At 35.6% G+C, this 27,678-nt stretch overlaps 6 protein-coding genes across 8 annotated transcripts; 4 read left to right on the top strand and 2 right to left on the bottom strand.

Moving 5' to 3' along the window:
• The first annotated feature begins 887 nt into the window (after positions 1 to 887).
• LOC107435525 (RNA-binding protein 1) lies at positions 888 to 4,582 on the top strand. 2 transcript variants are annotated; one of them, XM_025067981.3, is made up of 7 exons: positions 890 to 1,115; positions 1,847 to 1,939; positions 2,012 to 2,112; positions 2,197 to 2,506; positions 2,797 to 2,858; positions 3,733 to 3,814; positions 4,186 to 4,582. In XM_025067981.3, the coding sequence occupies exons 1-7, from the start codon at positions 1,073 to 1,075 to the stop codon at positions 4,293 to 4,295; spliced, it is 801 nt and encodes a 266-aa protein (XP_024923749.2). In that variant the 5' UTR covers positions 890 to 1,072; the 3' UTR covers positions 4,296 to 4,582. The 2 variants fall into 2 exon arrangements, with proteins under 2 accessions (XP_060673630.1, XP_024923749.2); XM_060817647.1 differs by lacking the exon at positions 1,847 to 1,939 and having other exon boundaries at positions 888 to 1,115.
• A 1,444-nt stretch (positions 4,583 to 6,026) lies between these two features.
• LOC107420105 (protein ALP1-like) lies at positions 6,027 to 8,039 on the bottom strand. The gene has a single exon (XM_016028975.4). It carries the CDS (start codon positions 7,846 to 7,848, stop codon positions 6,292 to 6,294), a length of 1,557 nt encoding a protein of 518 aa, XP_015884461.2. The 5' UTR covers positions 7,849 to 8,039; the 3' UTR covers positions 6,027 to 6,291.
• A 3,319-nt stretch (positions 8,040 to 11,358) lies between these two features.
• Positions 11,359 to 15,482, bottom strand: LOC107420107 (peptidyl-prolyl cis-trans isomerase CYP57). Its single transcript, XM_016028979.4, has 10 exons — positions 15,123 to 15,482; positions 14,752 to 14,930; positions 14,522 to 14,623; positions 14,289 to 14,392; positions 14,034 to 14,169; positions 13,452 to 13,671; positions 13,193 to 13,232; positions 12,405 to 12,600; positions 11,888 to 12,031; positions 11,359 to 11,712 (listed from the first exon to the last, which is right to left on the bottom strand). Exons 1-10 carry the CDS (start codon positions 15,340 to 15,342, stop codon positions 11,572 to 11,574), a joined length of 1,482 nt encoding a protein of 493 aa, XP_015884465.2. The 5' UTR covers positions 15,343 to 15,482; the 3' UTR covers positions 11,359 to 11,571.
• Positions 15,483 to 15,671: 189 nt separating this feature from the next.
• LOC107420108 (U-box domain-containing protein 51) lies at positions 15,672 to 19,751 on the top strand. 2 transcript variants are annotated; one of them, XM_025074828.3, is made up of 9 exons: positions 15,672 to 16,629; positions 16,781 to 16,854; positions 16,937 to 17,058; positions 17,177 to 17,356; positions 17,508 to 17,781; positions 17,867 to 17,968; positions 18,168 to 18,596; positions 18,700 to 19,485; positions 19,612 to 19,751. In XM_025074828.3, exons 1-9 carry the CDS (start codon positions 16,461 to 16,463, stop codon positions 19,627 to 19,629), a joined length of 2,154 nt encoding a protein of 717 aa, XP_024930596.2. In that variant the 5' UTR covers positions 15,672 to 16,460; the 3' UTR covers positions 19,630 to 19,751. The 2 variants fall into 2 exon arrangements, with proteins under 2 accessions (XP_024930596.2, XP_048331328.1); XM_048475371.2 differs by having other exon boundaries at positions 16,494 to 16,633.
• Positions 19,752 to 20,952: 1,201 nt separating this feature from the next.
• On the top strand, positions 20,953 to 21,993 carry LOC132803830 (extensin-1). Its single transcript, XM_060817444.1, has one exon. It carries the CDS (start codon positions 21,254 to 21,256, stop codon positions 21,833 to 21,835), a length of 582 nt encoding a protein of 193 aa, XP_060673427.1. The 5' UTR covers positions 20,953 to 21,253; the 3' UTR covers positions 21,836 to 21,993.
• Positions 21,994 to 23,083: 1,090 nt separating this feature from the next.
• On the top strand, positions 23,084 to 27,576 carry LOC107420104 (conserved oligomeric Golgi complex subunit 8). Its single transcript, XM_016028974.4, has 12 exons — positions 23,084 to 23,505; positions 23,621 to 23,773; positions 24,353 to 24,501; positions 24,713 to 24,790; positions 24,895 to 24,988; positions 25,094 to 25,168; positions 25,324 to 25,620; positions 25,969 to 26,036; positions 26,138 to 26,192; positions 26,446 to 26,584; positions 26,723 to 26,907; positions 26,997 to 27,576. Exons 1-12 carry the CDS (start codon positions 23,383 to 23,385, stop codon positions 27,303 to 27,305), a joined length of 1,725 nt encoding a protein of 574 aa, XP_015884460.2. The 5' UTR covers positions 23,084 to 23,382; the 3' UTR covers positions 27,306 to 27,576.
• The last annotated feature ends 102 nt before the right edge of the window (positions 27,577 to 27,678 follow it).

Here is a 27,678-nt window from a genome sequence, read left to right as displayed (position 1 = left end):
CAAAAAGAGAAGGCTGTCCAAAGCCTACGTCTAAATGCATCCTTGCTAGGTGTTGACTATCAGTGAATTTGGATCATAGTTTATAGATGCTTTTCAATTGCAGAAGAGTTTTCACAATTAGATTCGAGAAAATAATTAGAGTTATATCACAATTATCTTTCTTTGATAATTGACATTTTTTATTGAATTTAAAATGGAATTATTTAACTTTTTAAATTTGTTTTTTCTTATGTTTTTGTGAGGAGTTGACAAAATAGTTAATCTTCTATTAACAACTGGGACTTACCTATTGAATGCCTAATTGAATGGGTTTTAAAATCGATTAAATTGCAAAATACCGAAACTAAAAAATATTAATTTGTAATAAATTTAAAATAATTACCATATCATTTTGATATTTTTTTTTTGTTAAATCAATTTTGATGAAGTTTTCAATATATTTAGCATTACTACTAAATATACATATGAATATATATATATATATATATTAACATATGATATAATAAAAATAATGCCATACACATCAATTTGTTTTCAAAAATATTCATTAAAAGTAAATATTTTAAAAGATAAAATATAATTAAATATACAAAGTAATAATATAATGATACTTGTGTATATATATATATTTGTAGTCACTTCAAACATTATGAAAATTGGTATTTTATCATTATTCATATAATAATATTTGTGTGATCATATAAAACATATAGTAAAAGACTTTTTTCTTTATGAAAAAAAAATATTCTTTTTTTTCTGAAAAAAAAAATATTATTTTTTTTCATATAAAAAAAAAGATTTTGAAACAAAAAATAAAAATGTTGCCCCAAAAAAAAAAAAAAAAAACTAAAAAATAAAATAAAAATAATGATGAAAATTACATGGAAATACAGTCGGCCTTATTACACGGCATGCTTCTCGCTCTAAAGCTTCCCTTCAAAACACTGCGTCGTTTCGAACTATCAACGAACAAAAAGAAGGCGTATGCTAAAATTATAGTCTGGGATTCGAATAGAGAGTGTATGAGAGACTAGAATTCCGTATAGCGAGAGAGGAACCGGCTTACAGGGCCATGGATGATCCAAAAACCAGATATGGAGCACCCGGGGACAGCGGTGCGTTTTCTGCCCTAATCCTAATTTCCCACTTACTTTTTTGTTTTTTTGAAAATTAATTTTAATTTTATTTAATAGAAAGCTTCGAGTATATATATATATATATATATATTATATAGCTTCTTTTTGTAACATACACTTAGTGAGCGAAAATGGGTTATATATATTATTTTGAGACGATTAGTTAGCCTGCTAAAAAAAAAAATGCATATCAAAGGAGAGATGGAAACAATGTTCTACGTTTATTTGCAGTTTCTTACATTGTTAATTTGTTGCTTTTCCCTTCTACTCACATTTACATATATCTTATCTCATTCTGCTGCTCTTATATATTTATTAATTTATTTACAAATTCTAGATTAATTTTAAAACTTAAGATTGGAATCAACCAGCCAGAAACCTCCTTTTATGCTCTTGCTTGTACTGTGCAATTCTCATTGGTCACAGTTTTTCTTGGACTTAGAATTAGACTAACCCTGTTTTGAGCTTAAGTTGACAGTTACTTAATTTTGGTACAAGCTATAGAATTAGACTAACGCTGTTTTGGGCGTAAGTTGACAGTTACTTAATTTTGATACAAGCTATAAATATGCATCTAGCTTTATTGTACATTAGAAGGTGTGTCAGTATGGATGACTTATCACTTATGTTGATTGAATAATCTTTCTCTTAATGTGTTATCTGCAACTTACAATGACACATATTTTCATTGATAATTTTTATTCTAGCAGCCACCGTTGCCAGACCCCATGTGCCTGGTTACTTGTCGTTGGAAGCACCCTTGTTGACGCCAAATAATTTTTACGACCCTACCGATTTGCAGGGTGTGTCTTCATTTTTTATGCAGAGAGATTTATCAAGGAGTATGTTTTAATTGGTTCCTTTCATTGTAACAGGCAGTGTTTTGAGACCTTATTTTCCTGGTTATTTGTCATCTGAACCGCCTTCGTTACGAGCACAGCATGCTGATTTTCCGGGTGCGCTTCTGCAGAGAGATGTAAAACTTTGCTTGGGACAAACTTTCAAGTTATTATCGATAAAATACATATAATGTGGAAATTAAATGTTTCTTTTCCTGCAGATAGGATCATTCGGGCCTGGGGCATATGCTGCAGATAATATTTCGGGTGTTGGAGTTCGTCCTGAACTTGGTAATGGTGCTACATCGGGAGTTAGCACACAGGGTTATCCTTCTGCATTGGATGTTCCAACTTTGCCGAACCAAAGGCAGGAATTTTCTATAGGCATCAGTCCCTGTGAAAATGTTGAAAGAAGTACTGAAAGTCCCAGCTACTTGAGAAATGATAATGGTTTTACACACCCTAAGGGTGAGTCAAATGTTTTGTTTGTTGATGGTCTTCCAACTGACTGTACCAGAAGAGAAGTAGGCCGTATCCTTTTCTTAATCTATATTTGACTGTCTGTGGATGCTTTAGTTGCGCAACATATTTTAGGCTTATTGCATTGTTTGACAGAACTAATTTGGAAATATGAACTTTGCCTAGTACAAATTGCATCTATCTTCAAACTGGGATCCTTTTTCCAATTCCTATGTTCAAGTTTTTAGTTTTTAGATACAGCATATGCACTTAAAATGTTATGAAAATTGTATATGATATGCTCAATTTATGTTATATTACATGCTTTCTTTTGTCATCCCAAACCTTAACTCCTATGAAAGATCTTTTCCGTCCTTTTATTGGTTTTAGAGAAATCAAAGTTGTCCACAAGGGGTCTAGACGTGTAAGTCTACTTATCAGCCTTTTTTTGACTTCTTCAGAGAAATGCTTTACGTACTTAGAGTCTCTCTTACTCACTTACGGGAAATACATTTCAAAGCCTGCTTATTTTTATATTGGAACTTAGAAGTATCGCCAGCATTTCATTAGTTGTCTGCCTTGAGTGTAGTGACAAACGTTCCAATGAGGGTTTTATGAATTGAATAGGATTCAACTGGAGATATGTTTGAATATTCATAAATGTTGAACTCATGCGTAGAGCTCAGAAGAATTTAATTTCATTTGTTTTTAATTTCTGAGTTTGGAAGTTTAAGATGTTATACACTGTAAGTTAATTGATGGTTAAAATGCATTAGACTGTACTCTGCTTTGGCAGAAACAAAAATAGGACGATTACCTGCTGAGAAAAGGAAGGTTTTTGGCACGATTTTAGAAAACAAGATTATCAATTGAATTGGATGGTCTCTGGATTTTTCTTTGTTATCTTCTCTCCTTTTAGGTAGTGTTAACATAACTTTAGTCAAGGTAAACAAAACCATTTCTCTAACATTTGGAACTGGCTATTAATACAATGGAATCTCCCCCTCCTCTACTTTCTTTCTCTGTTTTTTGGTTGGTTTGCTCTATGATAGTTGGCCTTCATGTTCTGTTACTTTGAGACTTTCGAGTCAACAAAATTGAAAATGGAAATTTAGGTGAAAAGATGAATACGAGTTCAATTCAAGATTGAACTGCTAGGTTTCAACTTTTATGAAGCTTTTTAATGTGTTTATTCTCATTGTGACTATTAGTAAATAACTGTGCTGGTGGATTATTTCTGTCCTACTTTAATATAATAATGGTATGTTATAAAACATGTACAATAATGAAAACTGCAGAGTGGAGATAAGGCCATGGTTTTGTGCTTTGTGGAGTTTGTTGATGAGAAGTGTGCTCTGACTGCTATGGAAGCTCTTCAAGGTAATAAGTAATATTCTCCTTTCATATATATTTTTTATTCCTTTTGGAGATGAACAAAGCATTGAAAATTCCTATGCTATTACTAGCATGCTAGTTGTATGGAGATCTATACATCAATTACTTAGACCATACAATTTGACAATGATAATTCTATGGCATAAAGTTTGTAATAAAGTCCAAATCCACCTGGGCAAAAGGTTAGTGTGATATATTTACCAATGGCAAGCATAGTGTGATATATTTACCAATGGCAAGCATACGTTGTATGTCTATTGTAAACATAATTTTGTAATCGTGTTGTTAAAAGTCTTCTATAATGATTCAACATAATTCTCCAATTAATCATGATCTGAAGTTCGATATTCATGCAGGTTACAAGTTTGACAACAAGAAACCCGATTCCCCTGTCTTGAGGATCCAATTTGCACATTTTCCTTTCAGTCTACCATCTTATCATGACGAGAAACCAATCAGACGCTAAACTGACTACAACATGGCTTCGAATAATAACAAATCAGAGTTGCCAAGAGTTATAAATGTCAAGGAGACAAGGGTGATAGATGATTAATTGGAATACTGTATATAGCTGTGGAATTATTCACTGTCAGTGCAAGAGGCTAACAGTGGAATATGGGTATACCATTTACTGTATATTTGTCTTGTTGCTTCACTATTATTGTCTGGTTAAATTTCAGAAAATCATGTCTCATAATTGAATTAGAGCATTTATGATGATGAGATACCAATTCTACCTTTTACGACGAATAATTTCTGAATGTTTTCTGACGTCACTTTGTAATATACCATTTTCCTTTTTCTTTGATAAATTGTAATATGCTGCCATGTAGGTTATCCTGTCTTCATGCGCCTTATCATAAATATAGGATTTAGGCAAGTTTTGTCTTGCGACGCTGAGTGACTGAAGACGCTATAATTATTGCTTAAAAGTTAATGTATTTAAATTCTTTTCTGTTTTTGGTTTTTTTGGGCTCGATGCGTAATGAAAGTCTTCCCAGTTGTTGGCATGTTGCTTTGTTTCTTGGCAACAGGTGACCGGACAGGTACCACAGACAAGCCCAAAGATGTGGCAATGGTTCGACCATGTCTCTTGCGGCTTATATCATGTCATGCAGTACATATTTTCTGTGTCGGGGGTGGGGGCAAAAAGTCTTCAATTGTTGGAAATTGGAATGGGAAATATATGCATGACATTGATTATTCATTTATTTTTTCTGCTATAGGATGTCTACCTAATGAAAAATGATTTAAAAAAATTTCTTATTCCTTTTTCCTTTTTTAAATAAAGGTTAAATGTTGTTTTAAGGGTAAATCAATATTCAAATAAATTATATTTGTTTCCTTGAGGAGATAAAGCTGATGGTCTTTGCTGGAGAAAGAACGTGGAACAATATGGTCGATTTCTTTATGGTGGATAGTTGACGAGTATGCTAAATAAAAAGATTATAATAAGCTACATATATATATATATATATATTTTTTTTTTTTGTATATATTTTGCTGATAATGATACTCAACAGGACGAAGACAGCTCAAAAAATAATAGAGATTATTAATATGGATAATTAAACATGGATATTTATACAAAACTGAATATCTTGGAAACGGTGAAGAGTATAGTGAAAGTAAATTCTCATGGCATGTAACACACCAAAACTTTAGGTGATACTTAGTTGGACAATTAAACGTGCTATAATTGATGATTTGACTTGATCTTGTCAGAATAAGGGTTCGAAGTCGGCAATCTTAAAATAATTCCCCATTATATAAGCATTCAGATTCCCTAAGTAACTATTATAGGATAGAAATTTAAAAAAAAAAAAAAAAAAGTGTAAGAATTAGTGCCTTTTCAGGACTTCAATGGATGATTTTTTTCCCACATAGAGGGAGGGAAAGCTTAAGAGTATCAACAATACGGTCAGTTACAAGGAGAACCGCCTCAATACTTAAAAAGGGCTTATGATCATTATTTGCAAAGTAGGCTTAATAAATATGTATAGTTGAAACAAAATGTACAGAAGGGAAAAGGAAAACCCTCATTTTGACACAGAACACAAGAAATTGTTAAATTTTGAGGCAATATTGACTTTCACCAAGGTTGATAAACCTTGTAAATATATATATATAATAGTATTCCAAAGCACTAAAGTCATTTGCCATCACATCAGAAGGAAAATAATGATACAAGAGAACATTTTGATGTTCAATTTCATTTGTCTTATTAGGTAAATGGAGTGTGAGGTACCTAAGGTTACATGTTTCTGTAATTTTCAAGTATATGAAAAGCCTATAAAGACTAAAAGCATTCACTGGCTGCAGGGGCAAATCTATCTAATCTAATACAGAACCCCTATACAACAAATGAAGAATGGCTTCCTAGGTAAACTACCAGGACAGAGCCATATAAGCAAAAGAATTACAATATCAAAAAGTACAGGATTACAAATTTTCTATCCTCTCTAAAGAAAAGCAGTGCCTGCAAGACCGTGGTGCAAAAGATTATGAGCAATAGCATCTCTTGCCTTCATTGAGCTTGACGACCTCAAAGCAACCTCTGGGACCATTTCATCATCAACAAGCTCAAACACAAGTTCTGGATCGATTTCTTCATTCTTCATTTCACAGATATTATGCAACACACAGCAAGCCCCAAGAACAACAGGCAAATCTTGGAGTTTCACTTCCGTTCGTTTCTGCAAACAAGACCACCTTCCTTTCAATCTGGCAAACGCGTCTTTTGCAACCTTTTGAATCTCCCCAATTTTCTCATTGAAGGCATGCTGAGTCCAAGTCAGATGCTGCTGAGTATAAGGTACCAAAACCCAATCCATTAGTGGGTACCCTGAACTCCCAACGATCCAAACTCCTTTCAAAAGACCCCCATTGGCCCTCTGATAAAGAGCCGATTTTTCCAGCACTTGATCATCAGGCATTGAACCAGGCCAGCCAATACAAACATCTGTAAAAACCCCTTTTGGATCAACAACCCCTTGAACCGTAATCGAATATGAAGTTTTCTGGTTCCTCTCAGTATGACGCTTATTGAAATAGGCCGCTACACTAATCTTCGGAGCTATAATCGGAATATGCGTAGTATACATGGACCCAACAACATTGGGTATGCCTGATATCGTTTCGAATTCGTCTTTTATATCTCTCAAGGCACTATCTTCAGGCCATTGCAAGTACTTAGGCATTAGAACAGTTCTTATAGCAGAACAGACCTCAAGAACCAATTTATGGCAGGTGGATATCCCCAAACCAAAGCGTTTGGACACAACCCGAAGTGGGTCTCCAGTGGCTAGCCTCCACAAGCAAACGGCGACCCTTTGCCTGACCGGAATTGCAGTTCTCAGGGTCGTGTCCTCTTTGGCTATTACCGAATTGAGCTCTTCGCATATCATATCGAATGTGGCTCTTCCCATCCTAAACGCTTTCTTGAATTCCTCTTCTGGGTAATCAGGACTATTGCACTCATCCCACCATGCTTTGGACCGGTCCTTGACCCACAACCGGCGGTGGTGACCCGCGGCCGGTCCACTACCGGTAGCGGCAGAACCAGCCGAACCGGACTTGATCTTTTCCAACCCATCAGAGGCCGCGGCCACAGCCACCGCACTGGACATGGCCCTCGATTTCTTCCTCTTCAAACGCTCTGATTCTTCGACCTCAGAATTACAATATTGGAAATTGGAGTAGTAATCAAACATAGCTCTGGTCTTCTTCTTGTGGTTCTCGTCCAACGACAACTTGTCATCGTTTGAGGCCTTATCAAGCTGTTCTTGGTCATGCTTTTCCTGCTCATCCAATAACAATATGGAAGTGACTATACCCTTTAGACCCGTCGTCTTATCGTCTTCTTTCTCAGGCGAATCATCATCAGCATCATTTCCGTCTTTCCTTCGCCGCTTCCTAGTATTGCCATTATCACTCATTTGGTCAATCGAGGATCGAAGCAAACTGAATATGTAAGAGAGATCTTCTTCGTCTGGTACAGAAGGGTATTTGTGTTTCATATGGTAAAAGATGCAGAAAAGCCAAGAGTCTTAGAGCAACGAAAACAAGGAAAGGAGATGAAGCGAAAGAGATTAACAATAAAAAATTAATAATAATAATAATAAAAATAGAAAGAGATGGAAAAGGGGTGGAAAGGTTAAGTGTATATGATAATATGTGTGAACCAAAGTGTGAACGCGGAAATTGAAAAAATTGAGAAATCGGTGATGCCTGGGCTGGGCTTATTTATGGTGTATATTATGTACAAGTTTCATAACTTGTGACAACGGCTAAGTATCATCTATGATCAAGTCAAACCTATCATATTCTTTGATGAAAAAAAAAAGAAAGGATTTCCTTAACTGTACAAATGGAATTTTGCTTTCTCATTAGTTGTATCTATTTGTTTAGTCAAGTTTACATGTGAAAATCCATTTTGTAGTGACTGTTTCAAACTATTAATTAAAATTTTTTGTTTTTTTGTTTTTTTTTTAATAAGGATCATCAAAATGAGTCAAAAAAAATAGAAAAAGGTCAAAACTAGTTGGCCAATTGATGAGGAGGAGAGCATGATGGATGATGTGGTGGCGAAGTAGGAAATGGAAAAGCGTATCAGAGTGAAAATAAAAACATGGAATGTGAAGAGGGGTAGGGGGCTGGGGCTGTGGGGGGTGGCGTGGCAGGTCAGTTCAGGTGTGAATGCGGTTTTAGGATTATGGGCGTTTTGGGAGAGTCGTGGTGGTGGTGGCGGTAGGTGTAGGACGGTGACTACGAATTTTACGCGCTTTGCCATTTGTTTGGGTTTTGCTTCTGCTTTGGATTTTCGGATTTTGTTTTTTATTTTTTATTTTTTATTTTTTATTTTTTATTTTTAGTTTGGAAACCAAAGCAAGAAAATATAACGAAGCATGTATGTAACTTGCCTTTTTGTTTCTCAAAAAAAAAAAAATATATATATATATATATAAAATATATTCCTGCAATCTTGTTAGAAGCAACTGGGACCCATGACTTAATTGGGCCAGAATGATTTGTGGGACCCGTGATTGGTGGATCTCATGCTGACGTGGAGATCCAAATGATATTGATTGGAACAGTAGAAAAAAGGCATTTATAATTTTTTTTGTCATTTTTCCTACTGGTTTGCTTTATCCAATTCCACATAAGACAAAATTTTTTCAATTAATTAGCTTGCTTCTGCCCTCTGCCTCTGTATTTTACGTGTTAAACTTTTTAAACAAGATATTAACTTGGTTTATGAAAAGTAAAATATAAAAAAAAAAGGTTTGTTTGCTCAGTAAATTAAATCCTTTTATATAGCAAAAAAATAAAAGAAAAGAAAAAGATGAAAAAGGTTTGGGATTGCAATTACAGTGCATTTGTTGTATTGGATTGAATGGAATGTGATTATATTATTTTAAATTAGATTCAATTAAATTAAATATAATATAAAGCTGATTAAACTAAATTTAAAATAGTTAAATTCAATCCTATTCAACATTATAGGAAATAAAAAAAATAAGATGATAATGATTAAAATTATAAAGTTTATCCTGATAATTTTATCCAAAAGTTTGATGATTTAACATTGAAAATTTTCTTTAAAGTCCTCGATAATACATAGGACTTTCCAATCTTGTAAGCATTTGATTTGCCAGAAACTTGTTCAATAAAACCATTATCCACCATGTTTAATTTAGTGTCATTGTTACATCATGTAATGCAACATTTTTGGGTTAGGGGCATGGTAGAGTCATACGCGTACAATTCGGTATAATGAATGGGCCCTACCTCGACATAACAAATTCAACATTATACACTACTTTTGACCATAATTTACAGCACCACATCCGCACATCCATCCAGAAATGAAGAAAAAACACGAAAGCGGAAAAATCACAATTATAATAATTCCAAAAAAAAAAAAAAAAAGAATGTTCATTGCCGGTCCTATTAATATAAAAAACGTTGGTCTGCGAGACCTTTCCAAAATTCCAAGTCTATTTACGGTGAAACAGAAAGAGCAGAAGAAAAAGGGCTCGGCCGAAAAAATCTTCCATTCGAAATTTCAAATTCTGTTTAAATGCCAGTTTTAGACGATATATATATATATATATATATTTGTTTTTCTGGGTTGGTTGCAAAGCACAATGCTGACTTTCTTTTCCTTTTTTAGCTTGAACGTATCCCATAAACCAGCTTATAGAAAAGAGGGAAAAAATAGAAAAGAGGGAAAAAAAAAAGCGGATTAATTTTGAATTCAAATTTAAAAAAAAAAAAAAAAAAAGTAGGTCACCTATTTGGAATTTCCAGAAGCTATTTACAGATAAAAAAAAAATAAGTTTGTGAGGTCTAAGGTCTTCGCTGGTCCGACAAATGTAACATGAGGCATGTGATTTTTTTTTTTAACAAAGGTTTTTTTTTATAATAGAGGCGTGCCTCATACTACGACATGGTCATGGATGTCCATTATTAGAATAGAATAGAAACAGTCTTCCTAAATCTTGGTCACATTAAAATTCTGATTCTTCCACCTCCACCCAATACCAAACATAAATTGCCTTTTCTCTTCCAAAGAGTTTATTCGTTGGTCAAAATTCATACGCCGCAAAAAAATTGTGTTCAAATTAATTTGTTACAGTTTCCAAATTAAACTGTGAACCGTTTTGAGAGTTTTGGCAGCATAATCATGTATTGTGCTTCTCTCAGTCTTTAGTTACAGATCATAAATTTGGTCTTTGAAGAAGTAATGGTTGCCATAACTGCACTTCAAGCTCCAGTTCCAACAACATTTTGTTCCTCTTTAGTTCCCTTCAGTTAGTCGTGAAATGCATGAAGCTGAGTTTGATTTAAGTCCATGCTTGTTGCGTAACACGTGTTTGGTAAAATTGATGTGAAATAGAAACTAAAATTACGGAAAGGATTAAATTTGGAGAAAAGAAATGGAGGACAATGACGTTGTGATAGAGAAATTATAAATATTCTAACTTAAAAAAAGGAGATATTTTTAAGTTTTTTTATTTTTATTATTTTTAAATAAATATTAGACGTAAAGTTCTAATTTTCAAATGAAAAAAAATAAAAAATAAAAATCTTAAACATTTAAAAGAATTGAATAACAAATATGCTGCAAAAAAATGATATCTCAGTATTTTTGCTCATTACGAATTTAAAAAGCATAGCATGCGTATGTTATATTTCGAAAATTGTGTTACCATTCATTGTTATAATTTATTTTTGCTTTTGATGTTTTATGCTTCTCCCAATTATCAAAACAATGATAAATTTTTGGTGAGGAATATGATTTTCTTCTTTTTTTTATTTGTGTAACCAAACGTGGAAAATAATTATTTTTCTCTCTCAGCAGCCTCGTCTTTTAACTTCCAATTTCTTTTTCTTCACCTAAACATATTTATCTAGAATTTGTGAAATAAAAAAGGCATAGTTATATTTTTTGGGTAATGTAAAGAAGCATAATTATAAAACGTTACTAAACATACTTAAAAATTTTACATTCTCAACAACAAAAGAAAATAATAACTAATTCATATGAAAAATAAAAAATGTTTAAGAGACAAACAATATGGTATTTTCATTTTGGGCCCTTTTTGTCTGTGGCTTTAGCCCTCTAGCCCGCACTGAATCCAACTTGTAAGTTAGATTTGAGTGTCAATATTCACAAGCAAACTTGGATAACAAGATGACAAGTTGACACCCAAAAAAAAAAAAGGGAACATTAGAGATCAAGTAAGAGATCGGCCAGCCCATTCCCGTTCTCGTCGCTTTTGCTTGGCTTGCATCCGATTAAACTTCTCTTTTCCCTTCTCCAAAAGAGGGTCAACGACTACATAGTCATTAGGGTCATCGCTGCGAGACATGCGATCCTGCAAATTGAATTGGATGAGAGCTTTACATTCACTTTAAACAAGAAGCAGACATTATAATAATATTGTTCAGGAAAACATCTAAAACATAGAAAGAAGTTTATTTTCGTTAACAAAATTAGTGAGTTTACGTATAGATCATCAATTTCAAATTGATATATGCAAGTAGTTTTACCTTGCCAGTTTCGGGAGTAAATTTTAGCCGAACAGCTTTCCAGTCGGACAGATCCTCATTATTACCACCACCTTCAGATTCACTACTTGGGGCCGCAGGTCTTTCAGATATCATACTCTTAAACTTCTCAAGTTTTGCTAGAACCTACACATAGCAAATTCATGATTTAAAAAAGGAAAACAAGAAAGAGAGTAACTTAACACACAACCCGAAAAGAGACATTTTGTGAAGAAATGCAGTCAAGTATTCACTATTCATTTCATTTGTCTAACATGTAATCTATTTTCATGTTTCAAGGATGCACGACATCAGTTTTAAATTTCATCAACACTTTAAATGCACAATTTTGTATATTTGTCTATTATCATTTGCTGATTTTTTAGGATACCATAAACTGCATATTTGAAACAGTTAAAATGATAATTACCAGGTCTACTGTAAGATTTTCAGGGAATCAGATAGAAGAAATTAGGTAAATAGGGGAAAAACAACCATGAATCAGATAAGTCTAACATACTTCATCTTCACGTCCTTGAAGTCTGCGTTTCTTTTGTTTTTGCAACTGCCTTCCTCTTTCAGCTTCACTCAACAGCTGTAAGTCCACATTTGCATTGGCCATGCGTTCTGCTCTTGCCTCTGAGCCTATCCCCTTTTTCTTCAAGGAAAGCTTTTCTACCCTAGGTTGATCATCAGCAACACTTTCAGCATTTGACCTGGTGTGGACAAAAAAAAGAAAATAATGGTAGTCTCTCTTTATCAATTATCAACAGAAGCTTCAACCTTTGGTAAGAAGGTTCCAAAAATTCTAGGAAAAAAAAAAAAAAAAAGAACTGTCAAAATAAATAATATAAAAATAAAAACCATGACTGGATCTGTATCATCATTCATGCAGCTAACAATAAAACAAGACAAGCATTAAGTGAGCTTGAAATTAGATGAAAAATAAACTAGTCTGCCTTAACGTGTATATTTTTCACATTATGCTCATACAGTTCGGTTCAAAATCAAAGATATTCTAAAGATCCTCCTCATGTCACAGTTCAAGTTATGAAAACATATCCACTTAAAAGATGTATAATTATACAACTGAAGCCCACAATGAAACCTGTCAACAGTAACCTAGTCGAAAGTCTTAAGTTTTTCCCTAACATTTTACTTCAACATATACTACTAACATGCTTCAATCTAAGATGCTTCCACATCTGCATATGTTTGGATGAAAATTATACAAATATTCGTACACAAAAAGAAAATGATTTTTGGAGAGAAAAGCACTTGCAAACAATAGTAAGATTTCATTTTTACCTTGGTGGAGATTTTTCATAGCCCTTTGTGCTAGAACTCCCTGCATATGCATATGTAGATTAACAAACAAGCTACAACAATTAAGGCAACATTATAGGAAAACCCAAAAAATAAAAATAAAAAAGACGTATAAGAAAAGGAAAATGACATAAAGTTAATTATAGAGATAGATCTCAAAAGAAAAGGAAAGGATATGTTCATGCTAGCTACACATGTTGGGGAATTTACCATCTGAAAATACTTCGGAGAATTCACTTACCATTCCGCAGCTTTGGCTTAGGTGGAAGAACTCCTAATTCTTTCCTCTTCTTAAGTATTTGCTGACGCATTCGTGAATCAAAGTTTGCCTCATCATCATCATCGTCACTATAATTAAAAGAATTAGAAAATTCAGCTTCTGCATCTTTGTGAGATTCTTCTTTCTTTGAGCTTAAAGCTTCTCTGACAGATAACTGCACATTCCTTGTTTTCTCAGGATCCTGTGTTCAAAACATTTTGTTAAAGACACGTCCTTTTGAGACTTAATTGCTTACTACAAAACACAGACAAAATGCGACATCTAAATTATGTATAGTCTTAACAAGTAGGTAGATATTCTGGTTAAGATAAGTTTTGGAAGTCATTAACTGGGCCATCTATATGCCACCACACAAAGCCAACCCAAGTAATTTCACCTAATTAATCTAACTGATCCAAGAAGTAACATTAAGATCACTAAAATTCATACAAGTCAAAACAGGCAATTAGTTAAGATGACCCCCTTGGACCTAAAAACCAGCAATATGTATCACTACAGTTTTACATGATCATAGTAGACATTAAAAAAGTGATGGATAACTACCACTTCTGGAATTGCTTCCTTTAAGAGACGAGGATCATCCAACACGTCGTGACTGCTCTTGATTTTTTTCCTCACAGCTGCCAATTCTTTCTCTTCTTCTTCAGCTTCTTCTCCAAATGAAAGCAAGTTCAACTTTCTGCGTTGATATATATCACACGTATTTCATAATACTGCTAGAATATTGACAAATATAAGAATCCATCTAAATACAACCACATATATACATTTCAGAGTGCAAGGACAAAAACTGCTTACTTCACAGCCTTTTTCTTTGTATCTTTATCAGTCTCACTTGCTGATTCAAGAGAAGGCTTTGAAGGTGCCCGTGGAACTATATCATCAAATGGATTCCACAATACCTAAAAGTGGGTTTTTCAAAAGGAAGCTCACTAATCAAACTCTCTAGCGAGCAAAACTGATAAATCACATTAGAAGATTAATAATAATAATAATAGTAATACTATTCAGCAACATGCCTCTTAACCTACCTCAACTGATAATATCTTAGGTGGTTGTTCCAAAGGACGATCATCCTTATCTGTTTCAATATCGCCCAACCTCGCAAGATTATAAATTGAATCCCCAGTCACCTGGAAAAAGAGGAAAAATTTAAAACGAAAATAGAAAAAAGAAAAAAAAAAAGTTGAATAAGTTCTATAACCTTTTTTTTTTTTTCTCCCCAGGCAAAGGAGTTGGGGAAGAGAAAATTCATCGTTACCTTTCCAAAAATGGTGTGCTTGCGGTCAAGCCAGTCGCAGCGATCCAAGGCTATAAAAAACTGACTTCCATTGGAATTGGGCGAACCAGCATTTGCACATGCAACAATACCTCTATGCTTGAATCTTAGACGCGAATGGAACTCGTCAGCAAAAGGAGCTCCATAAATACTTTCACCGCCTGCAAACAGTGATAAGCACCAATCTTTTTCATGAATTGAAAGTTACTTGCATCCATCTTCAACTTTAGCAAACAATTTACAATCCCTAATGCGTCTTTATTCAACTGGAGCACCAAAAAAAAAAAGAAAAAAAAAGTAAAAAACAATAACCAGGGAAAACAGCTCTAGAGTAAGATTGTGTGTGTACGGACCTGTGCCGGTACCGGTGGGATCGCCGCCCTGAATGAGAAAATCCTTGATAATGCGGTGAAAGATGGTTTTGTCGTAGTAACCTTCGAGGCAGAGCTGAACGAAGTTCCTGACGGCCTTAGGTGCTTCTTTGGGCCAGAGCTCGATATCCAATGGACCGTGCGTTGTCTCCAGAACAACCTTACCTCTCGTCGGTGGCTCTAACACGTATATCGTCGACATAACCGCGCACGTTGGATTTCAAGCGCCAAAGCGATTCACAACTCTTTTGTCTGAATTTCTGATTTGGGGGAGAAGCTAGCTGATGCCCGATGGTTAGCGCTCAAAGTCTCTCTCTGCAATCGAATGTTGCCGGATAAAACGACGCCGTCTCTATTTTAGACAGTGGCCCATTTCATTCTAGGCTTAGCATTTTAGTGGGCTGAGCACAACTTAATGGTCTCAAGTATTGGGTTCATCCTTTTTTTTTTTTTTTTTTTTTTTTTTTTTTTTTTCTGGGGGAGAAATTGGGTTTTTTCTTTTTCTTTTTGCTCTGCTCCCAGGCATCTTTTGTTTTCCAGTAAACTCGAATTCAGCGTAATAAGCATAGGGAGAAAATGGATTTATTAGTTTTATTTTGTTATTTTTTATGTAATTCATGTACCTAATTCAAAACATAGGAAAAAAAAACATGCATAGGGTTTTCTTTTTAATGAAAAATTATTTTTATGAGTATATTTGTCATCATAATAATAATAATAAGAAGAAGAAGAAATAACTTCAACCGGAAGTAAGTCCATTGGATATTTTTAGCCATTTGTTGATGTATGACCTAATCCTTATGAACATAATTACATAATTAAATCACAAGGTGATATTCGAAGTCATTTTTGTTTCATCTACCATATCAAAATCAATTAGTTATAGGAGAAAAATGAGTTGTATTTAATTTTCAAAAAGAAAAAAATTCAAAGAATTTTCCAAGTTGCAAATTTTGAGATTAGAGGGTGACGATGAGGCTTTACCCAATGTTAAGATGCTGTTGACCGGGTCAAAATGCGGAAATAAAGGGGTCCGAGGGAGAGACATATTTAAAAGTTGGTTATTTCCGTTTTTCCAATTTAGGCCACATGGCGTTCCAAGTCTGTATTGACAGCGCCAGAAAGGAGCGCTAATCTTCTTAGCATCCTTGATTCTCCTTTAATTTTTGCTTTTTTTAATTTAATTTTTCCAGATTATAGAGTAGCCGTGGTTGATAGAGAAGGCTGGAGTTGGCAGTGGCGGTGGAGCGGCAGCCCACGGCGTTAGGTGGTGCAAATTATAACAACAACGACAGCAGCACAGCAGCAACCACGACTCACATGGCCCCACAAACCAACACTGATGAAAGCCTTCCGCCGATCAACTCTACTTCGGTGGCCGTTGATAAGGACAACAAGAACAGCATCGCTGCCGTCCGATGGGCTATTGATCATCTCCTCATTAATAATCCGTTTCTCATCCTAGTCCACGTCAGGAACAAATACAATCGTAGGTACCCTCCCTCTTATCTTTTTCATCGATTTTTATTAACTAATTATATTCATGCATGCATGATTCTATGAAATTAAGTTGGCTGTTAATCTGAATTTTTTTTTTTTCTTCTTCTTCTTCTTCTTTCTTGTTTGAATTAATCATGTAGAGGGCTCAAGCGATGCTGATCCCGATGGGCAAAACGTTTTTGCTCCATTTCGCACATTTTGTGCTCGTAAAGGGGTAACATTATATTTACCATAAAGTTTATGTCATTTAATACCATCCAGAGAATTAATTTTTTATTTTTTGGACATATATTCAGGTCCAAATGAAAGAGGTACTCATCGAAGATTCTGAGGTTCCTAAAGCAATATTGGAGTATACCAATAGGAATTACATCAATAATATTGTTGTTGGTGCATCGACAAGGAATGCTATTACTAGGTTTTCTTCAATAATCCTCAACTTCTTCTTCCTCTTCTGTATATGTTTATATATCTGTAATAAACTTATGCAAGGGGTACATGATTTCCAATATTAATTGTTATGGTTTTGATCACAGGAAATTCAAAGGTTATGATGTGGCTAGTAGCCTAGTAAAATATGCACCAGACTTTTGTTCTGTGTATGTAGTTTCAAAAGGGAAGCTAATGCAAGCCCGAACTGCTCAACGGCCTGTGCTCAATACTGTTGCTCCGCCTAAACAACTAACACCACAGGGGCCGGAAGAAAATGTACCCAGGTACATTTTCTTTTGCGCAAGCAAAAAAAGAGGAAGAAAAAAAAAAAAAAAAAAAGAGATTATATAATATGCATGATGACTGCCTTGTAATTGTAAATATTAAAGCTTACGTCATTATTTTTCTGAATGGTTGTCCGGTAATTTGGAATAGACCACAGCTTACAAGGGGAGCATGGAGAAATGGAGGATCAGAGAAACTTAACCCAGTGAAGGATAGGACTCGGAGTGCTCCACCGAACCTGTCATTGGATCATCTTGATATTCCAAGCCAAAGCGCTAGGTCTTCATTCAGCCGTGATTCCATCTCAGATATTGATAGTGAAATATCAGGGTCATTCAGTGCATATGGGTCATTGGATTTCACAAGCCATAACTTAGATTTCAGCTCTACTCCAACTTCTCCTGTGGAAACCAGACAATCCGCGGTGAGTGTGCGAAGATTATGGCGTTTGATTAGTCCAACCAAAGAGAATTGTTCATTTTTGTTCACTACTAATGGTTTTGTGGCAGCGAGACCTTGAAGCCGAGATGAGAAGATTGAAGCTCGAATTAAAACAAACTATGGACATGTACAGTTCAGCTTGCAAAGAAGCAATCTCAGCTAAAAATAAGGTATTGATGTTGCTATGCCATTGTCATCAGTTTTTCTAGAAAGAAACTTGTCAAAGAGCTACCTTGTTGAATGCCATTTTTCTATTTGCTTCTATACTCTTAAAATTGATTGCTATCATCAAATATCAGGAGATGTTCATTTTCTGGTTTATGGTTTAGAAAAGTTATAATAGAGCAACTACACTGGCTTTAAATTCAGGCTAAAGAGCTGACCCAGTGGAAAATGGAGGAGGCTCGAAAATTTGAGGAAGCCAGGCTCTCTGAAGAGGCGGCTCTAGCCATTGCAGAGATGGAGAAGGCCAAGTGCAAAGCTGCTATGGAAGCGGCCACAATGGCACAGAAGCTGGCTGAGAAGGAAGCTCAGAGAAGAAAACAAGCAGAGAAGGCAGCAAAGCGAGAGGCAGAAGAGAAGAATCGGGCACTGACTGTTTTGGCGCATAACGACGTCCGCTATAGAAAATACACCATAGAAGAAATTGAAGAAGCCACTGACAAGTTCTCAGACTCACTGAAAATAGGTGAAGGAGGTTATGGGCCTGTGTATAAAGGCAAACTCGACCACACCCCTGTTGCCATCAAGGTCTTAAGGCCTGATGCTGCTCAAGGAAGGAAGCAATTCCAACAGGAGGTATGAATTAAAGAATTTTACGAAAGAAAATTCAGACAACCTTGTTAATAATAATCACATGAACATGCATTCAACTTCTTCTAATTCAAGCAAACATGTACAGGTTGAGGTCCTGAGCTGCATTAGGCATCCACACATGGTCCTCCTTCTTGGTGCCTGCCCTGAATATGGATGCTTAGTATACGAGTACATGAACAATGGGAGCTTGGAAGATCGACTGTTTCGAAGAGGAAATTCCCGTCCGATTCCATGGAGGAGACGATTCAAAATAGCTTGTGAAATTGCAACAGCGCTTCTATTCCTTCACCAAACCAAGCCTGAACCACTTGTGCACCGGGACCTCAAGCCGGCAAACATACTCATAGATCGTAACTACGTGAGCAAGATAAGTGATGTTGGTCTAGCGCGGCTAGTCCCTCAATCTGTAGCCGACCAAGTCACGCAATACCACATGACTTCTGCTGCAGGGACATTTTGTTACATAGACCCAGAGTACCAACAGACAGGCATGCTAACAACAAAGTCAGACATTTACTCCTTAGGGATAATGCTACTCCAAATTATTACAGCAAGGCCACCAATGGCTCTTTCTCACCATGTTCAAAGGGCCATTGAAAAGGGTAAGTTTGAAGAGATGCTTGACCCTGCTGTGCAGGACTGGCCCGTCGAAGAAGCTCTAGCATTCGCTAATTTGGCATTGAAGTGCACGGAATTAAGGAAGAAGGACAGGCCGGATCTTGGCACGGTTATATTGCCAGAGCTTAAACGGTTAAAAGATTTTGGAAAGAATTCTGGACCAGACGATATGAGCTCCTTACGCAGCAGTAGTGGTCACTCACAAAACAGCATGCAACGACCACCTATAGCAAGAGTATCATATAGAAGTCAGGTACTAATCACTAACTAGAGAGCTAAAATCATCTTGATGTATATTCTATGTAGGCCATATAATAAAACAGATGGCTATGAAAATTTATTTGATTTGCTTACTTGTGTTTCATTGTTGAATGGCTAGGATCGAATTGAAGAATGATTTTGACTCGAGAAGATGATGGCAACTGACTCGATTAGAAACAGAAAGTGAAACAAAAGCAAGAGTTGCAAAGACACTGCATTTTTTGAGTTGAATGGTAAGACTGAATTTGTAACAAGGTGAAAAAAAAGGAAACTGGTGGAATATGTATATTGAGAGGTTTTGTTACGAAGGCAATACTCTGATTTCAGGTGGATAAATGTTGGGAGAAACCTGCTAGCTAGTTGGATGGTGCGCTTAAGATAAGGTTCCTCTACGAAATTGGCCCTGGAAAAACTTCCACTGTTGTTGTGGTTGCTTTTCAACATTATAAAAAGAAATATTATTCTTCTTGGCAATTCTTAAGAATGCTTCACGCATCAAAAGACAAATCTGTTCTATTTTGAGACGCATATATATAATATTTCTAGGGATATATGTAGGTAGATTTGGCTAGCTGGTGTTACAAGATCATGTCATGCAAATTTCTCTAAAATATTTTATTCGTCCATCACAATCACTGACTCAGAATGGACCATGGTAAACAATGACACAAGAAGGAAAAAGATTAAAAAAAAAGAAAAAAAAGAAAAAGAAAAAGAAAGTTGGTGAATTGAAAGCTCGAAAGGAACCAAAATATTAATCCATAGAATGGTTATATTATTAATCCATAGAATGGTTATATTAATCAAATTAAGCTGTAGGAAAACTATTTGTCATGTGATATGCACTTTGTGGAATATCATTACCATCAGTATCCAAGCCAATTGATTAAAAAACTAGAAGTTGCTAGAACCCACAATAGACAAGTGGGAATTATTAGAGAAGCCCAGCTTGCAAAGGAAAGTATAAATAAAAGAAGCAGCATAAAGTGAGGCCATTGCGAGGAGGGAATTGATCCACACAAAGTTTGGATTATGTTTGCAGAAAGGCATTTGAGAAAAAAAGTAAAGAAAGGAGATTGTCAAAGAAGCTTTGCTTAGGATTCCTTCTCCCACGAAAAATGAAATAATACAAAATATACATACTCCAAAGTCCTATCTAATATAAAAAGGAAAAAAGATACAAGTGTCCTACACTTGTTTACATATGAATATCTTAATGGGAAAGGTTTCTTCTTCATAAGACTGTATAAGTCGTTGATGAGCGTGGAATCCGCGTCAATGACACGGACAGCCGCTCATTTAAGGTGGCCCCACACCATGAGCGATGCGGATTACACCATGTAATATATTATGTCTCCCAAAATGGAGGTTTGATTAGTATAACATCACCCAAAAACATCATCGACTATAAATTGATAATCAACAACAACAACAACCAACATATAAATATTTTATTAATTGATTAACTCATGATTTCAACGACAGTGAAGAAAAATGAAAAAGGAGTGGAACTAAACGGTCTCTTTACAGCAATATACCACTCCTCCATAAGAAGAGAAGTATCCAAAACTCACTTTTTTTTTTTTAATTTTTTTTTTAAATTTTCTCTTCTGAAGAGCTATACACACGCATGTATATGCATATAGAGTAGAGGCAGAGACTTATGACCTATCTACCTACTATTAGGCCTCACTTGCTCTTTTATCTTCGGAAGCCGCTCTTTCAAAACCGTTATAACTTGGTTTCCAATTTCCAAGCCTATGACACTGCAAGGTTTGGTATCCATGGCAATAAACCCTTTATGCCTACCTTACTTCATTGCTCTGCTCACGTTAGCCACGCTAACATATGGAGGTCAAGTTGGGGATCCCCAAGCCGGATTACTATGCATCAGTGACTGCGCCACGTGTCCAGTCATATGTTCACCGCCGCCTCCTATTTTACAGTCACATCCACCACCATCACCGTCATTGCCAACATCACCTCCGCCAGAGCACCACTCGCCACCCCAATCTTACTACGGCTTCCCGCCGCCGCCATCAGCACCATCGACCCCACCACCATCACCTCCGTCGCCACCACCCTCGCCGCACAAAGAAACACCGCCAACATCTCCTCCATCACCGTCTTGGTATCCTTCATGGGGCACTCCTCCGCCTCCTTTTAACTATTTCAATCAGCCACCTTCAGGTCCGCTGACACCGACAAGAGGACCACATGACTATTCCTATCCTTACTACTATTTTTACTCCTCTGAGGCTTCTTCTCTTTTCTCTGTTCATGTTTCTTCCTACTTCCTCATTCTGTTGTTTTTTCAATTTGTGTTTTGTTGCTGGTGGTGAGATGCTGTACATATTTTCCCCTGTTTATAGGTTTCAGTTTATGTAATTTGTTACAATTTTTTCTGTCAATCTTGTAATGTTTGTAGATAAACCAAAATATATATGATGTTGTTTGTTTCAACTAATATGATTTTTCAGATAAATTTGTTTATCGTGTTTATGTTGCTTGCATATTATTATTTGAAAAAAAAAAAAAAAAAAACTAACTAATTGTGTCCTATCATTATGTTATCATGAAATAAATATTTCACAAGATCTGTAACTAATTAATCAGCCATGCATTCCGCTTGGAAATTAATTCTTAGGACAAAAGAAAAAAATATATATATATTTGCATGCTCTGTAAACAAACACATATATTTCGTTCCCTGTAGAACAACTCTGTCTCTGGACACCAGGAAGCAAAATGAATTAGGAAGACCAATGGAGAGAAAGAGAATCAATCAGCCACCTATTAAAAATTAGTTTAATTCAAAGCTAAACCGAAGAGTGATCACGATCAAAAGAGGGGTTAAAAGAGGGGGGAAGAAAAAAAGAAAAAAAAGAAAAAAAAAAGAAAAAAGAGAGCAAAAGACTGATTGATATTTTGCATAAGGGCGTTTAAATATAGAAAAAGGAAAAAATAGTCTTTGCTTCAGGCAAGGTCATGCTGCACTAATATCCTACGTGCTATTAGTTGAAGATTGCAAAAACAATTTTCAATAATTGTTTTAAAATCTGAAAATTGTCTTAATATGAATTTAAATTAGTTTAAACTTAATGCTAAATTTTAAATAATTTATATGGCATTTAAAAACCAAGAAAGAAAAAAGAAACATAGCATGTTTCCAATATTAAATAAAATTGAGCTATGACATAATAATAATAATAGTAATAATAAAAACAAATGTTGAGCTACACTTAGAAAAACATATTTTGGAAGTGGCTGAAAAAATAAATATTGATATATTAAATGCAGTTATTTTTTAAAATAAAATTATATGCCATATTGAAAATAAAAAAAACCATCTTCGAAACAAAAATTTTAACTACGAAAAGAGGAGCAATTAATTATAAATATAGAACCAAATTTAAAAAAAAAAAGAAAAAAAAAAGAAACACTTAAGATAGCCCTTTATGAATTAAATTTAAATGAAACTTTTAAGAAATAAGAAATTCCCCTTTTTATATTATTTTTTTCAGAGCATGTATTATCTATTATACAAACGTGGGGAGTAACGTAGTGGAATTTATCTTCCGATTTTTGTCTAATCGCGCGAGGAAAATTATGTAAATCTAACGGCAGCTGTTACGCCGATTAGCCAATTCAACCGTCAAAGGCACGCAGTAGGGGCCCACTACTAACTAGGTCCGGCAACTCTGCGCTGAAGGAAGTGACAGAGCCTTATTGAATTCAAGTGGATCCAGATCCGAATCTCCAAACAACCAACTTACAGAACCGAGCGACGAAGCTCGGTGGCGCTGCAGCAGATCTACAATCCTTCCGGTATTGGAACCAGAAATTGGCCGTTCAGTCCGATAAATCAAGCATTTTGGAGCTCTGATTAATGGAGTCCAATAATGCGGCGGAGGAGATGCCGACCGTCGGCAGCCTCCTTCCCCTTGCCTCTGTCTCCCAGCAACCCTACGTCTCCGAGCTCCTCTCCTTCACTCTCGATCGCCTCCACAAGGTCCGTCCTTTCCCCTTTCTCTCTTTCCACTGAATCAGTGTCCGGTGCTCGTCGTAGGATTTGATATTGTTCGTTTCGCAGATATTATTAAATAGATTGTTCTTCAATTGTGTAGGAACCGGAGCTTCTTCGGGTCGATGCGGAGAGAATACAGAGGCAAATGCAAGAGGTAGCAGTTGGCAATTACCGAGCGTTTATTGCTGCTGCCGACGCATTGCTCGCGATTCGTGACGAAGTGTCTTCAATTGACAACCATCTTGAATCTCTGGTATTCCATAATTGTTTCATAACCGATTGTAATGTTTTCAATTTGTAGTTTTGATGTTCAATCCTATGTAGTATTGGCTTTGAATTTAATTTTGGTGCACCTTGTTACAGAATCAGAGTTTGGACTTCAAACTAAAACTAGCATCATGCATGCATTATTATGTTTCGGATGGGCGCTTTCGATGCATTTGATATTATTTCATTTTACACCAAAAAACGTATAGAGTCCCTGAGTGCTTAAATGTATCACTTCCTTAGGGTTTTGGTGGGTCCCTGAATGTGTACAAGTTTTCAACAGGAAACATGAAGTTGTAGATTAGGGTGTGGAATTAGGTAAGAGAGGTGTATATGGGTGGAAGTGCTAGCTGTGCACACCGTAAATATTCTACTTAGATTGGTTTAACCTTAATACATGTTATGGATGGAATGATAGCAGAATGGTTGGCGTTTTGAAATATATAAAATATTGAGATTTATAATTAGCTGAAGTAGTTATATATAAGCTTTTCTGGTATGTATTTGAGCTTTCAGGAATATGATGGATTGAGCTCTGCTGAAATATTATACCTTTCCTTTGTAGATAGCTGAGGTCCCAAAATTGACATCTGGATGCTCTGAATTCGTTGAATCTGCAGAAGAGATTTTGGAAAAGAGGAAGATGAACCAAAAATTGCTGGCAAATCACAGCACTTTGCTGGACTTGCTTGAAATTCCTCAGTTAATGGACACGTATGTGCTTTTGTTATTTTTGGCTAGGCTCATCATGACTTTAGAGATAATAACCTATAACACTGAAATTATTGTCCATAAAATGCTGGTTTTCTGATTTGAAATGACCGTGAATGACATTGTTATGATAGTATGCTTTCATTATTATCCAAAGGATAGCTAGGCGTTGAATATATATTATAAGGCTTCAATGATTTCTATATTTCTGCAGATGCGTGAGAAATGGAAATTATGATGAAGCTCTTGATTTAGAAGCATATGTTGGCAAACTTTCAACAATGCACCCCAAGTGAGTTTCTTCCATTCTCTTAGTTAACCCATATTTGATATTAGTTTTTCTACTTCAAGAAAGGCCATCACTCTGATGCTATTTCACCTCCTGCCTCCTCTAAGAATATCTGTTATTCAAGCACTGGCTGAAGAAGTTGGGCAGATCACCAAATCTCTTCTTTCTCAGCTTCTCCAAAAACTCCGTTCAAATATTCAGGTATCTTGGATTTGTTTAACGTATGCTTGTAATGTAAAACTGATTCATCTAGAACATGCTTCGGAGAATCTTATGTATTTTCTACCTAATCTTTGTTTGTTGCAGTTGCCAGAATGTCTCCGCATTATTGGATACTTACGTCGAATAGGAGTATTTAGTGAGTATGAAATGCGTTTGCAGGTAAAGATGATGAGTGCTTTTTGTGCTAATTTACATACATGTTTTATCTGATTAACACTCTTAATGATCATTTGCTGGTGAATGTATGTTTTTAAAATGCTTGTATCAGGCCATTATCCTTTTTTTCCCCCCCTAAGATATATTTCCTTTTCTAGTTTCTGAGATGCAGGGAGGCATGGCTTACTGGAATTTTGGAGGATCTGGACCAGAGAAATGCTTATGAGTACTTAAAAGGGATGATAAACTGTCACAGGATGCATCTATTTGATGTTGTTAATCAGTATCGAGCAATATTTGCTGATGATACATCAGGAAGTGAAGAAAACTATGACGGTGGGCTTCTCTTTAGCTGGGCAATGCATCAAATCACCTCACACCTTAAGACACTAAAAGTCATGCTTCCAAAGATAACTGAAGGTGGATCGCTATCAAATATATTGGATCAGTGCATGGTAAGCATCTTCCTTTATCTTATTGCATTTGCATGTACCAATCAATCTTTTGATGGAATGTCATAGGATGTAGTTATTTGTTGATATTTTTCTGATTTATGGAGAAACATAATAGGTCAATTAATTTAGATTTGTCTTGCCCTACATGGGCATATTGTCATAGCTAAACTAAAGTCTTTGGTATATATTTGTATATATATATATATATATTAAATGTCCATGGAAATAAATTGCATGTGGTTGTGGCATGCAAGGCATGATGAATGAGGCTCAATTCTAAGGGGAGCAATGGAAGTTTCATTGGGTTCAGAATTTTATTTTGACAAAGTTCACTTGTGTCATTGACAGTATTGCGCTATGGGGCTTGGTTGGGTTGGGCTGGATTTTAGGGGATTGCTTCCTTCACTTTTTGAAGAGTAAGTTATGGTTTTTCTTTTTTATATTTGAAATTTATCTAGACAATTGTGACTTTTAAAGGTAGTTTTCATATTAGATACTGAACTTGGTCACTTTACAGGGCAGTTCTTAATTTGTTCTCCAAAAATATGAGTACAGCAGTTGAGAATTTTCAGGTACTGATGATGAATTTTAAATCTTTTGTAATATGATTAATAAAGTAAACAAGTCATGCTTAGGCTGGGAACAAGCTGCGTGTTGTTCTTTATGTAGTGATCTCTTACATTTTACACATTCCTCCAGTTGGTCTTGGATTCACATCGTTTTTTGTACCATGATTAATTAAGTAAAAAAGTCATCCTTGGGCTGGGAACAAGCTGCGTGCTGTTCTTTATGTAGTGATCTCTAACTTTTTACACATTCCTCCAGTTGGTCTTGGATTCACATCGATGGGTCCCTCTTCCAGCAGTTGGCTTTCCAGCAAATAGTGTTGGTGAAGATACTCATGAGGAAGTGACACCGCCATCTTATCTGATGGAGCATCCACCTCTTGCTGTTTTTGTTAATGGTAAGCTATAATTCCCCTTTTAAGCGTAGTGTTGCTGTTGTAAGTTTGCAACTTTTCTACTATTCATGTAAGATTCAGATTTACTGATTATTGTTATTCTAATAACTTTGGCATTTCTCCCTCTCTCTCCCACTTTAGGTGTTTCTGCGGCAATGAATGAGCTGCGCCCCTGCGCCCCACTAAGTTTGAAGCACGTGCTTGCTCAAGAATTAATCAAGGGGTTGCAGGCTGTTTCTGACTCTTTACTGGCATACAATACAACTCGTATACTTAAAGAAAGTGAGTCTGGACTTTTCCTCTCGCTTTGCCGGGCATTTATTGAGGTATTGCTTCTTCGCTAATTTGATCTTATAACTGGTGCAAACTTTGTATATATTGACATCATATTAAAAGCTTGTGTACTGTTATGTAGGTTGCATACCCGCATTGTGCCACATGCTTTGGTCGGTGTTACCCTGGTGGATCTGCTATTATAATGGATGCAAAGAATTTATATGATGGAATCGGCCGCCTAGTGAGGGTTTTTTCATCTAGAGAAGTCCCAAAACCTGTTAATAATGGAGAGGATAAAAGCATAACAGAGAACGGTGACCTGCCTTCACAACCTTCGAAGGAAAATGGGGTAGCTCCTGTTGAACAAACTGAAGATGCCAATGCGGATGTAATAGAAGAGAAAAGCCCCACTATGCAGAACGATGAAAATCCTAGTGCCACTGTATGATCAATTTGATCTCCTCAACAGTCCCAGCTTAATTTTGTAGGTCGCCCATTCTTTCATTTTCTTCTTTTTGAAAGAGTTAAAAAAAAAGAAAAAGAAAAAAAAATTGATTTTTCATCAGGTGCTTGTAATTAACATGTTGAGTAACACAAAAGAAAAATCCATCTGATTAATATTTTATAGAAGCGAGAAGCAATATGATTGTACAAGTGAATAATACTACTTCCATTCATGTAACATCCTTGATAACAAGTAAAACACTTGTAATTGATTACGACGCTGGTAGTTTTTAATTGCTATCCAATTCCATCCATCTACAAAAATATATGGATTGAAGAACTAAAAAATCTTAAAAGACGGGAATATTTCATGTTGG

Source organism: Ziziphus jujuba, chromosome 5 (assembly GCF_031755915.1).
Source record: "Ziziphus jujuba cultivar Dongzao chromosome 5, ASM3175591v1".
In the NCBI taxonomy this organism is placed as follows: Eukaryota; Viridiplantae; Streptophyta; class Magnoliopsida; order Rosales; family Rhamnaceae; genus Ziziphus; species Ziziphus jujuba.
The sequence above is the reverse complement of the archived record's forward strand: the minus strand, read 5'-3'. Positions and strand labels throughout refer to the sequence as shown.

Bases quoted from the DNA above. Each gene is read 5' to 3' on its own strand.
- LOC107435525 (XM_025067981.3), top strand. From the start codon at position 1,073: ATGGATGATCCAAAAACCAGATATGGAGCACCCGGGGACAGCG. The intron at 1,940-2,011 runs GTGTGTCTTCAT...TCATTGTAACAG, and splicing joins CGACCCTACCGATTTGCAGG to GCAGTGTTTTGAGACCTTAT. The intron at 3,815-4,185 runs GTAATAAGTAAT...ATATTCATGCAG, and splicing joins TGCTATGGAAGCTCTTCAAG to GTTACAAGTTTGACAACAAG.
- LOC107420105 (XM_016028975.4), bottom strand. From the start codon at position 7,848: ATGAAACACAAATACCCTTCTGTACCAGACGAAGAAGATCTCTCTTAC.
- LOC107420107 (XM_016028979.4), bottom strand. From the start codon at position 15,342: ATGTCGACGATATACGTGTTAGAGCCACCGACGAGAGGTAAGGTTGTT. The intron at 14,624-14,751 runs GTAACGATGAAT...CTCTTTTTCCAG, and splicing joins AGCACACCATTTTTGGAAAG to GTGACTGGGGATTCAATTTA. The intron at 14,393-14,521 runs GTAGGTTAAGAG...ACCCACTTTTAG, and splicing joins CTAAGATATTATCAGTTGAG to GTATTGTGGAATCCATTTGA.
- LOC107420108 (XM_025074828.3), top strand. From the start codon at position 16,461: ATGGCCCCACAAACCAACACTGATGAAAGCCTTCCGCCGATCAACTCT. The intron at 17,969-18,167 runs GTATTGATGTTG...CTTTAAATTCAG, and splicing joins CAATCTCAGCTAAAAATAAG to GCTAAAGAGCTGACCCAGTG. The intron at 18,597-18,699 runs GTATGAATTAAA...AAACATGTACAG, and splicing joins GGAAGCAATTCCAACAGGAG to GTTGAGGTCCTGAGCTGCAT.
- LOC132803830 (XM_060817444.1), top strand. From the start codon at position 21,254: ATGACACTGCAAGGTTTGGTATCCATGGCAATAAACCCTTTATGCCTA.
- LOC107420104 (XM_016028974.4), top strand. From the start codon at position 23,383: ATGGAGTCCAATAATGCGGCGGAGGAGATGCCGACCGTCGGCAGCCTC. The intron at 26,193-26,445 runs GTACTGATGATG...ACATTCCTCCAG, and splicing joins CAGCAGTTGAGAATTTTCAG to TTGGTCTTGGATTCACATCG. The intron at 26,585-26,722 runs GTAAGCTATAAT...CTCCCACTTTAG, and splicing joins TCTTGCTGTTTTTGTTAATG to GTGTTTCTGCGGCAATGAAT.